We start from the raw sequence: 12,961 nt of genomic DNA, 5'->3' as shown, positions 1-12,961 counted from the left end.
AACCAGAAGTCCTGTTAAGATGTTTTAGTGATAAACAGGATTTATTTTACTTAGCAACTGTTATGCTCATCAATGCTTCGGCTCCAATCCTTTGGCCACCTGATGCGCCGAGCTGACTCATTGGGAAAGACCCTGATGCTGAGAAAGATTGAAGGCAAAAGGAGAAGGGGGTGACAGAAGATGAGATGGTTAGATAGCATCACTGACTCAATGGACATGAATCTACACAAACTCCGGGAGATAGCGGAGGACAGAGAAGCCTGGGGTGCTTCAATCCATGGGATCAGAAAGAGTCAGACACGACTTAGCAACTGAACAACAGCGTGCTCGTATTAATAATGTGCTAAGGCAAAAGAGATAGTTTACCTTCTTAAATACTTAAACATCTCCATGCAATCTCATTTATGCTATCACATTTCTTCATTAACCTTTAAGGGTAAACTTTGAGAGCTGCCTCCTTCTGCTTTATCACAGAGTTCACGGAATTTGAATTGATGAGATTTTACTGTACTTGCTGAGTGAGACTGAAGATGTGCTGTGTTGTCTGTTAACATTCAAACTTGTGATGCCCAAATTCCAGTTTTGAGCATAGTGTGTTGTGAGAAGAAAAGGGGCTTTTGGCATCAGATCTGGGTTCAAATCTTGACTTTGCCAATTGCTGACTGGTTACTTGGCTTTGCTAAAGTTTGCCGTAAGTTTTTCTGATGAAAATAACCTATGTAAGCACCTAATTGAGTGCCAAACACATGACTGAACTCATTAAATGTTGACTGTTATTCCACTTTCCTCCCTTTCAGGGGAAAAAGAACATCTGACTTGAAGGAAATTGCAGGACAGAGGGAGGGCGGGCTCATGGGATGTGGAGTCAGAGTTGTGCTGTTCCTCTGAGGCCCCAAGTCTTGACTGGAAAATGCCAGTCCTCTGACTGGAGACTTGTTTTCCCATCTTTTCCTTTCTGGGCCTGGCTTTTCAGATCCAACCAAGCTATTGTTGTTCTCTCACTGTGTGGCCCAGGATTGGGGTCATATGGCCAATTGCTACCATCTCATCAGACATTTTCCCAGTCTTTTAGCTCTACTGGACAGCCCCGAGGACCCTTGGAGCCTCCTCAAATTATAAAACCGTGGAGCTTAAGTTGTCTACGACCTGCACCTCCACTTAGACCATCAGCAGCACTAGGTTATAAAGAGGTAATTTTGCTACATATGGTATAAAATGCTTCTGACAAGCTGATTTTGTAGCTTATTAGAAACAGTTCTGTGGGGATGTGCTAGAATTGATGGTAGGTGATATAGTCAGTCTTGAGTTGCCAGACTCAGTGATTTTTTTTTTATTTCTTAATTTTTCATTTCCCCATTGTCCATCTACACATATGTCTTAAATACCCACAGGCTTTCTGTGCACTGCCTGAGTTTCTCTGGTCTCCTCCTGAAGGGCCCCTGCCTTTATGATGATATGAGAATTCTATAAATTGGTCATAATGTACATACATCTCAAACAAAAGTCACTTCATTAGCTTGGAATTGCTAACCAAACAGACCCAATTCTGCATTTTGAATCATTTTGATCTATGAAACCAAATCAGTAAAAGTTTTATGGGACCAAACCCCGGGTCTAAACTATGAAAATCTGAATTATTTGCTGCAGTTGGAAAGAAAGAATTTAATGAAAGGAGTGTCTTTAAAAAAAGAGGCTTCTAAGCAACAAGCCTAGAGGACATTTGATATTTGGGTAGAATGGGTATTTCAAGGTGTGGTTTTTTTTTTCCTTGTCTCAAAGTTGCAGTCAGGAAATGCCAGTCACTGTCTTCTGAAACTGTGTGGAGTGTTACCTTTTCCATCCAAACTTTTTTTTCCCCTAGCACGGTTCTCATCATTCCAGCTTTCAGAAAAGATCCTCATTTATTAGTAACTGTTCTTTAAATAGGTCTTACCACATGAAGATTTAAGTTCGTGACAGTTATGAGATGTGTCTTAGAATTACGGTGCCAAGGCAGCATATATTTTTGTACCAGATGTGTGTTTTTGATGTGTGATGCAGACTTAGCTCAGTTTTGAGTTTGTTTTGATTTAAAACACCATGCCATTGTTTCACTTCTTGCCTCCAATGCTTAGTGCAGTAAAAGTAGAACTATGTTTGGATACAAGAGGATTTTTTGATCTTTTCAACCTGACATGATAGGAAAATAATCCTTGAGCTGAATCTTTATTATGTACCTCTATTCAGAATTTGGCCAGAAAACAGCCCCAGAGATTGGCTTTGGAAATTGATCGGTGATTCCTGCAATCATCCAATTTTCTCCTCTGATTACCTTAACCAGGAGTGCCACTTCATAGTTACCTAAGTCCCCTTTTTAATGATGGATATTTTGTAATTGTCAGTTACTAAATTCAAATTAAGGTGAGCTTTGAAGGGTAAAGTTGACTTAATCCTTCACAGAACTAATCCATTAAAACTAAGGCATGATCACTTTGTTTCTGCTGGGAGAAGTGAGTTATTAATATGTTCTTACTATATAGTGTGTATTTCAGTAATTTTCAGCATTTGTAATTCTGCACAGAACTGTATTCCTTGGGCTTTTGCATGATGATATTGCATCTGAAACTAATGTGGGAAACATGATGATATTCTCTCTGTGTAATTTATGATAACACTAACATTTCAAATGTTGTTTTAGAATTATTGATAAATGGATTTGGTCACTATAACCATCGACCTCTCACGCTCATCTTCTCTTTCTTTACATATTCACTTTAGAGGATGTCTTATATCTTAAAGGTAAGGGTAGAACAATATCTTTGGTGTACAGTGACATCATTTAATGCTGTGCTGTAATCTTTGATGAATGAAGCTTTCCTTTATGCTTGTTTTGTCCCTTTTTACAATTGGTAGCTAAAATATGAAGATACATTTCTGACATGTAAGTACTTTCTTCAAAAAAGCAGGCTCTTGGGAAATATGTACAAAAATGAAAAACTCACGCTTGACAAAAATAACAGGAAAAATAGAAATAGCATGTAAAATGTCTGTTTTCCATGGGCTTTTTTTTTTTTTTTTTTGCTATTTCTATTTTTCCTGTTATTTTTGTCATATGTGAGTTTTTCATGTCTGTCTGCTTTCTAAGGAAATCACTGAGGTTAACAGGAAGAAATTAAATTCTTTGTTGCATTTATTTTTAAGGTAGCAATTGTTATCCATTCATCCTGTACATACATTGCATGGGAGGTTGGAATAAGATGATCACTGTTTACTTGGATACTTTACGAGCACTTTTTAGACTTTCTGGTTATTCATATGGCAAATCCAACAATTCATATATCTTTTATCTACTAATTAAAAATATGCCTTGCTTGGCTGTAGGTACATTACAGGTAACCCCAAATTATTTATCAGGAAATCTTTCATTTGGCTATTCTCTCTGAATACAGGGAATGTACTTAGTCTCTCTGCCTTAATTTTCCTGTCTCGCAAATGGAAGTTGATATTCTTCTTTGTGGGACTGTTGCTAAGGAGAATTTATTAGTTTTGAAGCTCTTTGAAAAGTGGTCTATACCCCACTAATAGTTATAATTGTTATTTCATTCCCTTAAAACTGTATCAATGGGGAGTATAAACCCAGTTAGGAGTAGTGTTATTTCTCTAGGAGTGACATCCATTACCATCTCTCCAGATGGTACCCTAAAGGCACTTGGCCTCCTGCATCTGCAGTTGGCCCATGCCATTCTTGGAGCCATTTTTATTGTGTATAGTATTAAATTTTGATACCCTCCTAAGTGAGACTGTAAAAATCAGAGAGCCATTCTACTTAATTTCATTTGCTGTTTTTAATTTGCTTTTTTTTTGCGGGGGGTGGGCGGGAGGAGAACCTTAATTCATGAAGAAACCTCTACCCTTATAGGAGTCTAGTAAAAGCCCCAAAACGATGAAGAAGTTTCTTCATAAAAGAAAGACCGAAAGAAAACCATCAGAGGAGGAATATGTCATCCGGAAAAGTATGTATGTGTTTTTTATTTTTAGAAAGTTGATTATAGATGAGGAATTTTTTGAAAGCAGAAGATTCCAGCAGTGTGTTCTCAGCATCATCTTGCCCATAGGGAAAAACGCATGCGAAAGCTTGGCCTCCTTTAAGACTTTGGAATAAGCTGTCTCCTGCTGCTTTTCACCTGGATGGTTTTTGTGTTGACTATTTGGCCTTACCTGGTTTAGAAACACTAAAGGGACCTATTTGCCGTGGATACATTTTTCTGTTCTTAGTTTCTGAATGCCTGAGATATTTGCCTTTACTGAGACTGACTCAATAGACCCGAAGGGAGTTTAATGTTCAGTGATGTTTTCAGTTAGCCAAGGAATCTGCCTGCTGGCATATAGAAATAGGGCTGGATTTAGAGACAGTCTGCAAAGTCGGTCAGCCAGTGGATACGTACACATTTGCCTCTGCGGCTGGAAACAAGGCACTCTGGGACACACATGAAGGAGCAAGTGATGCTTCCCAAATGGGTGACAGAGCTGTGCCTATCAGTCAGAAGTAGTCTGGATAAACCCTTTGCTAGACTTTAGCTTCTGTATCCCCCATCCCCTACCCCACTCCTAGGTCTGCACATGAGTGTGTTAACAGTCACTTTTAGGATGAGTTGGAGGGGCTTGGGGAGGAGAGGGAGAATCAATGACTAGCCTGGCTGGTTGGAAAAAAAATGTATTGTGTTAGTGATGGAAAGCTTCTTTAGAGAAGGTGAGCCTTGAAATTTGATGGTGAGGAAGGGCGTGGTGTATCAGCTGAGAACTGAGGCCAACGCCAAGCACAGTGCTGGCCCTGTAAGCCTCTGAGACACTTGGGAGACCCTCTAATTTAGTGTTCCGAGCGGCTTCCAGAGCAGACCACTCTCGGTGCTGAACTCACTGGTGCTGACCGCAGAGCTCCTCAGGGCTACTGTCACTCTCGCTCCACCATGACAGCTGGTCAGCTTTTCTCTCCCGCCTAGCATGAACACCATTGGTCAAAGAAACCAGTGCCCAGCACCCGCGTGCATCATTTCAAGGGTCCAGAGGCGTGTATCTCTGTGAAAAGTCACGATTCGTTACATTTGACAGGTACCGCTGCTCTGGAAGAAGATGCTCAGATTCTGAAGGTGATTGAAGCTTACTGTACCAGTGCAAGCTTTCCACAAGGCCATGCCTCAAGTAGGTCCCCCCAGCCACTTTCTCTAATGAGTGATGTTTCTTCGCTACTGCTTACTGCCTCTTGGAAAAAGAGCAAAGCAACCCAGATGGGCTGCAGGGTGTGGAAAGCAGGTGACTTGCAGCAGAGGAGTGGGTACAAGGCTGCATCTTTCAGATAAGCTGATTTTAGCTACCAAGCGGTTTGTTTACCCACTGTTTCTTTTCACCCAGAGAGAAAGAGAGATGCAAGAATAAAAAAAAGTTGGAGGTGATAGAAATGAAAAAAAATTTTTTTAAAGCCAATTTCCTTTGAAGTACACAAATACCTTCACCAACACTAGTTAGGAATTAAAGAGCCCAAAGGGTTCCTGTGTCTGTGAACTGATGCTAATCTCTTCTTATAGGCAGATTTGGAAAGGAAGTCAAAATATTATCTTTGATCAGCTGCATATTTAAGCAAACAGAGCTTCACCAAGCTCAAGTTTCAGAGTTGCTCTGAAAATCTGGAAATGTAGCTGCTTAGCAGGGCCTGTTGAGAGTGTCTACAATTTATCAGGGACCTATTAGCTGAGGGTATTTCCCCCAGCCACTTTCAGGCTACAGACTGAAAGTGAGATGATGTTTTCTGATTCTTCCTTGTGCTTTTATAAAAGACATGTCACATGGCTCATGTCCTTGGCCTTTCATTATTAGAGACATTAAGGATACCTGGTGTGAGGGTCTTGCCTCTGCGGAAGACATGAACTCTCCCTAAGGCTCCACTGGGACAGCCACTGAGCCCATGCTTGAGCGTGGGCAGGGCTTCCTCGGTGAACCACCCTGAGGGGTACTGTCAAAGTGACATGTCTCCAAGGACATCATGGGAAAAGCATTCTATGTGGACTTTGATACATTTGACTTTGAAGGGGAGACTGTCACACCTTGTACTTCTCAGACCCAACCTGGCTGCAACCCTGGGCATGCCTAGCCCTAATAACAAGATTCCAGGAGCCAGAAAAGACAAGTGAGAGCAGTTTTTATTGTATAAACCAGGAAAGAGAGGGACACAAGGAGACACTAGAAGCAGCAGTCCTCCTATGATATCTGACCTCATCTCCTGCTTCCTCCTGTCTTCACTCTGATAGAGACAGGAAATTTGCTCAGAGGTGCAGGCAGGCATTCTGGCCTCAAGAGTCACATTGTCCGCCCTCCTCCCTGGCTTCCCTTTTATGTGTGGAAAGTGTCTAGCACAGTGCTTGGCACGCAGTAAGCCATTTAGCATCATGGTGTCATGGCGACCGACACCATACATCCCTCTCCAGCCAAAAGTCCTGCTCCCCTAAAACTGATCCCTACTGTTTCTTGCTGCATCCAGTTGGTTGGTCAGTCAGCCAGTCTGCTACCCACTTATTAAGCACCTACAAAGTCTTGGGCCTTGCAGAAGACAGAGACACATCTGCTTCGAGAAAGGTGTGGAGATTGAGTGAAGGCAGTGAGTGTTCATAAATTGAAGGGAATTGGCTTAGAAGAGAGGAAGCCAGTGGTTCAAGGAAACAGAAGATTAAGGGATCTAGCTCTCAGAGGAAGGATCCAGAAGGGAGGCAGAGGTTGGAGGTGCAGGAGAGCTGTCTGGTCAGGTCCCATGGCTGCTCTGTCACCTTTTCCATCCCAGAGCCGGGAGATGGTGAGCAGACAGTGGTCAGGACGCCTGCATCTTTGCAGCTGTTGCGATCATCTCCCCACCCCCCACTCTACCCTTGATCAAAATGGTCTCCACTGACTCTACCTCACCCTGTAAGATGGTAAAGAGAACAAATGGGGGTGAATGATGCTTCTGAAGACCTTTTAAGCATGTTGCATCCCCATGTAGTGCTATGTTCTGCATGATTTTTACTAAAATACAAAACACACAGAGATGGGCAGGGAAGAATGGTTGCTGGCCAGCTCTTTGCTTTGGAGGAGGCAGAACAGGAAAGGAGGAGCCCTTGGTTGAGGACAGTCTCACAGCAGCCTTTTCACATTGTTTCTGAATACAAAATGTGCCCCTGCCCCCAGGGTTGAAACAGTGTATTCGGCCATTTTGAATTCCTCATGTCTGAAAGATTTCATCAGAAAACGTGACTGCTCTTGGGGTGCCGGTCAGCCAGATGCCGTCAACAAAGACCCCTCAAAAACAATCGTAGAAAGGAACAAACCCCCAATAGTCTCCTCTAGTAATCCCCCTCCCCTGCCTCTCGCTACCCTTGCCTGTAGGTGCTCGCAAAGATTCCATTCCCCAAGTCTTACTCCCCGAGGAGGAGAAACTCATCGTTGAAGAAACCAGAAGCAACGGCCAGACCATCATTGAAGAAAAGTGAGTAGAGCTGGCTAAACCTTTTCTGATATTTCCAGGGGCTGAAAAGAAGGTTCCAGCACACCAAGCCTGCACTGAAGGGCAGACCCTCCTCATCAGAGAATGAGGCCCTCTTGGTTGATCGTACAGTTGGGAGCCCAGGGAGGGCTGCTCCCACAACAAAGAGAAGGAGAAAGGAGAGGCAGAGGGGCCAGCCAGCTCCCCGGACAGGAAGGAACTTCAGAGTACAAAGGAATACCACTCCAGATGGGTTTGGGAGGCATTGGGAAGGCCACAGCACCAATTCCCCTGCTCATGGCGATGCCCCTCACATTTATGGACTCAGGCACTGGACTTTCAATACTTGACCTCATTTAAACTCCTACAGCAATCCAATGAGATACATTGCTTTCACCACCATTACAGATGAGGAAATTGTGATTCAAGAAAGTTATGTCCTTGACCTACCTTTGCACAGTAATGAGGGTGACCTACCAGGGGAAAATCAGGTTAAGTACTTGTTTAAACTTGAGTCATTTCTGAAGTCAGGCCTAAATTTGCATAAGACAGCTTGTTTCATAGCGCTTGGCACCGTCAATATATTTTTCCATCTGGTGTATGAAGTGATACGGCCAAATGGTAAAGCACTTGGGCTCAAGAGAAGAACAGCCCTGATTCAAGTCCAGATTCTAGTACTTGTTAGCTGTGTGACTTGGGACAAGTTCCTTCCCTTTTCTCTGCCTCAGTTGCCTCATCTATAAACTGGATGTGATAATAATACTTTCAGGGTTGTTGTGAGGTTAAATGATGAATAAGTACAAAGGCTAGCACATGATAATCACTCAATAAGTGATGATCATATAGTAATAGTTATTTACTCAATAGTAATAGTTATTAACTCAATAATAGTAATAATGTAATTGCTATCATTATGGCTACATTCACCTGCCCAACGACTTTATGAGGCTTTCAGGGAATGGGTTACTATCCCCATTTTGTATGTGAAGAAAATGAGACCAAGAGAGGGTGAGAAGAAAACTGGTTACCCAAGGTTAGAGGACTGGTAAGTTGTAGAATAAGTGGAACTCCGATCTCCAAAGTCCTTGTCCAGGGAGAGAGAGAGAGAGGGAATGACTCTTCTACAACTCAGCCAAGATGCTTTATCCCTTTTGGAATATGTGGAATCTTCCAGAAATAATGCCCTGACTTTGTGTCATGTACGCTGGTGAGAAGGGCAATGCACTTGTGCAGATATTATAGGCTAGGCAGGGCCTGGTGACACCTCTCATTACAGTATGTCAGGTGATGCACCTCTCTTCCCCCAAGAGAGAAATCAGAACCTTACGAGTAGCCCTAGTCTCTTTTTTTTTTTTTCACTTTTTTCTTTTTAAAAATTGAAGTAGAGTTGATATACAATAATACATAAGTTACAGGTGTACAATATACTAGTCGCTTTTTCCGTACTCACCCGAGCTGGGAAGTGAGCAGTGGAGGAGAGAAGTAATAGAAAAAGTGTGGTGACTCGGCATTGGAATGAGCTGGTGTGACGGTGGTTGTTAGCCCATGAAAATGAGGGACACAAGGGCCATTCATAGCAGTATCTCTCCCCATCCTCCAGAAAGGTCACTGGTTTTCAGAAACTGTATTTCTATAAAGCTGCTTTTCTTCTTAAGTATCACTTAATACTTTGATGCCAGCTATTAATCTCTGAACTTTATGTTCTAGGAGCCTTGTCGATACTGTTTATGCCTTGAAGGATGAGGTCAAAGAGCTGAAACAGGTAATGAAATTTCTCAGATCCTAACAGGCCTGCTCCCTCTTCCCTGCCACGCATGGATAAACACCCTCAGGAGAAAGCCAGGAACAAGGTGGTGAGGTGGGGATTCTTATTTCCCTGTGTCATCCAGGTGGGTTTTGTAGATTTTACCATGTGGCCTTGGATTTCAATTTCTGAGGCTTGCTTATATACCTATTTAGCGTTTAAAATAGGGTCCCAAACTTAGTTGCAACTTTCATGTTCCCTGACATTTGCAAACAGAATTTAAGAAAAGATAAGTCATTCATGAGCAAGTGTAAATAGAACCATAAGTCATGAATTGTGGGTTCCTCTGTCACTCTTCCTTGAGTTTGAAGACTGCCTGTACTTGCTGACGGGGTAAAGGATGGATCGTAGGGAGAGAGACCAGAAGCTGGAAGATCACTTAGGAGGCTATTACAGAACTCAGGGTGAGACATGATGAAGTCCTGAGCTGAGGAGAGAGAGCTGCTGAGGCTGCAGAGGAGGGACATGGAAGTAAAGGAGGTATATCACCGAGTTAGAGTCTGTGGAGAATGGTGCTGTGATGTGCGAATTAAGAAAGACCCAGAGGGCTTCCCTGGTGGCTCAGTGGTAAAGAGTCCACTTGCCAATGCAGGAGACACGGGTTTGATCCCTGACCCAGGAAGATCCCACATGCCCCAGCGTAGCTAGGCCTGGGCACCACAGCTATTGAGCCTGTGCTGTAGAGCCCATGTGCCACAGCTGCTGAAGCCTGCATGCCTAGAGCCCATGCTCTGCAACAAAGGAAGCCACTGCAATGAGAAACCTGTGCACCACAACTGGAGAGTGGCCCCTACTCTCCAAAACTAGAGTAAAGCCCGTGCAGCAACGAAGACTCAGCACAGCCAAAAATAAAATAAATAAATAAAATTATTTAAAAAATAAAAAGAGAGAGAGAAAGAGCCAGAGATGGAAGATGAAACTTTTTCATCTGGGTATGTACTTTGATATGGTGGTGCCCTTCATGAAAATCAGAAACTACAGGAGGAAGAGATGTTTGGGTAATGGGGGAGATATTGGGTTCACTTTAGAACATAATGAACTTGAGGGCCTTATAACAAGTGTAGGCAGAAATATCAAGTTGGCCCTGGGGGCTGTGGACCTGGTGCTCCTGAGCTGAGATGAGGTCAGTGCCAGAGAGAATTGGGGTGGCCTCTTCATAGATACTTGAATTGAAGGAAAAGAAACAGTAGGCGAATTGAAGGAAAAGAAACAGTAGGCGAAAAGAGTGAGTCAGAAGAGGGCCCAGGCTAGAGCCCTAGAGAATGCTTGTCTTAATATTTCAGGGATTGGTCAGCAAGAAGTAGAACAATCCAGAAGCTGCTGAGGGAGAGGAGTTTGAGGAGGGAGAGTGTCCTCAGTGGTGAAGGCTGCTAAGAGGTTGAGTATGAGGAGCCCTGTGGCAGGGACTGTTTGTTTGGTAACCAATCAGCCTTTTCCCATCATAGGAGAATAAAAGAATGAAGCAGTGCCTGGAGGAAGAGTTGAAATCAAGAAGGGACCTAGAGAAGCTGGTCCGGAGGCTGCTGAAGCAAACTGATGAGTGTATTCGGGCCGAGTCCAGTAGCAAGACCTCCATTCTCCCATAACCATCACTGTGCGGCTGGCAGAGGGTGCCTGTAGGGTGTTGGGAAATGTCCAGCTGAGTGATCTGACTCAGTTTGCTCACTTCTCTGGTTTTTATTTCATATCTTTGTGTGTGTGTGTGTGTGTGTGTGTGTGTTTGGACGAGTGTTTGTAGTTGTTTGGTTATTGGTTGGTTGTTTATTTTTTTGACAGGAGTAAAAAAGCAAGAGGGGGTGGGAGAAGTCTCCCCAGAGTCTTTTCCAATAGTAAGCAAAGGGAAGCTATTGTAGGCAGATGACTCACAGGGTCTTCAGATGGCCTTCAACTCATAGTGCCTCTTTACCAGCCATTATCCTTGGGTCACTCTTGTTGGGCTGGCTGCTCTCCCCAAGTGGCTGGCCATGGCTTATTAAATGTGAACTTGACTTTCCCCCTAATGCTTCCCTCTACCTGGCAGTCCCTCAGTACCTAATTTACTGAAGGCAACATTTCTGGAACTCTGACTGGGGAAGGTGAAAGGCAAATATGTTTGCCCAGTGATCCAGCTGCCCTTCCCTGACCCAGCCTGTGCCACCCTCAATACCCACTTTTTAAAATGACTACCCTGTGTTATCTATAAGACCAAGAAAACTGTAGCACCCTTCCTCCTTTCGTGTTGGTTTATGTTTCCATTCTGTGGGGCAGAAGCTCTGGTCACCCACGCCAACACCAAATCCATTAGCAGCCTGCACTGGAGTGTCTTCCCCTCAGTAGCCGACTTGCCCATCTCTTGCCAGTGCATGCTAGGTTTTGTCCCTGGCCTTCTGCCTTGTGTAGAAGTTTTGTATTTCCCCAGTGCTTTAAGCCAACCATCCCAATCGGTGTGTAAACTGGTTTGTGTGTGCTTTTGCTTTTTTAAAATGTAAACTGTGAGCAGTTCCTTTTATCTATGTCACATATTCAAGTTGCAACTTCTCATCCTTCAGTCTACACTGAGGTGATGTGGCGCCCTAGCAGACAGCTTTAATTCCCTTGATTGTCCTCCCATGTATGCTGTGAGATGCTGTAATAATCATCAGCCTCTTTGAGTAGGACTCTAAGCTTGATTTGCAGATTTGTGCTGTTGGGCCAGTTTGTACAGCTGAAAGGAAAGGGCCCCTCTAGTAGCTGTGTGCTGGTTCCTAGCAAAGCTGATTATTTGGAACTGGTTTACTCAAGTTGTTCATCGAATCAAACCCTTGCTGAGGGTTTCTAATATCTGAGAAGTTAGAACTGTGATAAACCGGGTGTAGAAGACGGTCATGGCAGGGCAGCACACATCCAAATCCAGCACAGTTGAAGTAACAACCTGCCCCTGTCTCTCCCCAAAAGAGGCAATTTGGCCAGATGGGGGAGATCGCTGGAAAGAGAGGTCAAGGACCAATGGACAGATCAAAGTTGTCTCCCAGATACATTCAGTAGGTACTTATAACTGTGGGTTTTGCAAATGTTGTTTAGAAACCAAACTTGAACTCCTCAGCTTGCTAAGCCCTTTTCCTTTTTAGTACGGGGCGGGGGGGGGTGGGTGGGTCTCAACTCCCATAGCTACCTGTTATGGGGCTGTTGACTGCTTGCCACACAGCAGAAATTACATCATCCACAGGAAATGGACTTTTCCTGCAGACCAATCTCAGCCAACCACACACAGCTGTCTTTGGAAGCTGAAGACTGAAGAAGACTTCTTGGAATGGCTGTGTTCTGTTTTTAGTCCAATGATTTAGACATGCCATCCTTCACTTCCAGATGAAAAACAACAATAACAACACAGATCGTAGCATCTGCCCTGTCTGTGGTTAGTCAATGGCTTGCTATAAATGTGCAAACTATATCTGTAGGAAACATTTTTTGTGATTACAAATACTTTAGTTGATAAGGTATATAGGATTGCTTAAAATATTGAAAGGTCTTTATTTTAAAGTGACGTGTCTATATGCATGTTTTGGGGGTGTGGCCCTTCTGATGAGAGGCCCTGGGTATTCTGGGTAATGTAGCTTTTGCAGAGTGGTGTCCACGCTCACACTGAATAATCCTATACAGGAAATGAAGCCATGTTAACCTGACAGCAGTGTCTCCATAGTTGTGTTGTTTAC

The 12,961-nt window shown here is 43.5% G+C and overlaps 1 protein-coding gene across 6 annotated transcripts in view; it reads left to right on the top strand.

Annotated features, from left to right (window-relative positions):
• Positions 1-12,699, top strand: part of ARHGEF6 (Rac/Cdc42 guanine nucleotide exchange factor 6) — a 115,716-nt gene extending 103,017 nt beyond the window's left edge. For 3 of the 6 annotated variants that reach the window (XM_061137095.1, XM_061137099.1, XM_061137100.1), the window contains 7 exons: positions 1,065-1,190; positions 2,758-2,778; positions 3,899-3,992; positions 5,089-5,178; positions 7,390-7,489; positions 9,194-9,248; positions 10,736-12,699. In XM_061137095.1, the coding sequence (XP_060993078.1) occupies positions 1,065-1,190; positions 2,758-2,778; positions 3,899-3,992; positions 5,089-5,178; positions 7,390-7,489; positions 9,194-9,248; positions 10,736-10,876 (627 nt within the window). In that variant the 3' untranslated portion in view covers positions 10,877-12,699. The remainder of the gene's footprint in view (positions 1-1,064; positions 1,191-2,757; positions 2,779-3,898; positions 3,993-5,088; positions 5,179-7,389; positions 7,490-9,193; positions 9,249-10,735) is intronic. The other 3 variants (XM_061137097.1, XM_061137096.1, XM_061137098.1) reach the window with 3 other exon arrangements.
• Positions 12,700-12,961: the final 262 nt, after the last annotated feature.

This window comes from Dama dama, chromosome X (assembly GCF_033118175.1).
Source record: "Dama dama isolate Ldn47 chromosome X, ASM3311817v1, whole genome shotgun sequence".
Lineage (NCBI taxonomy): Eukaryota > Metazoa > Chordata > Mammalia > Artiodactyla > Cervidae > Dama > Dama dama.
The sequence above is the reverse complement of the archived record's forward strand: the minus strand, read 5'-3'. Positions and strand labels throughout refer to the sequence as shown.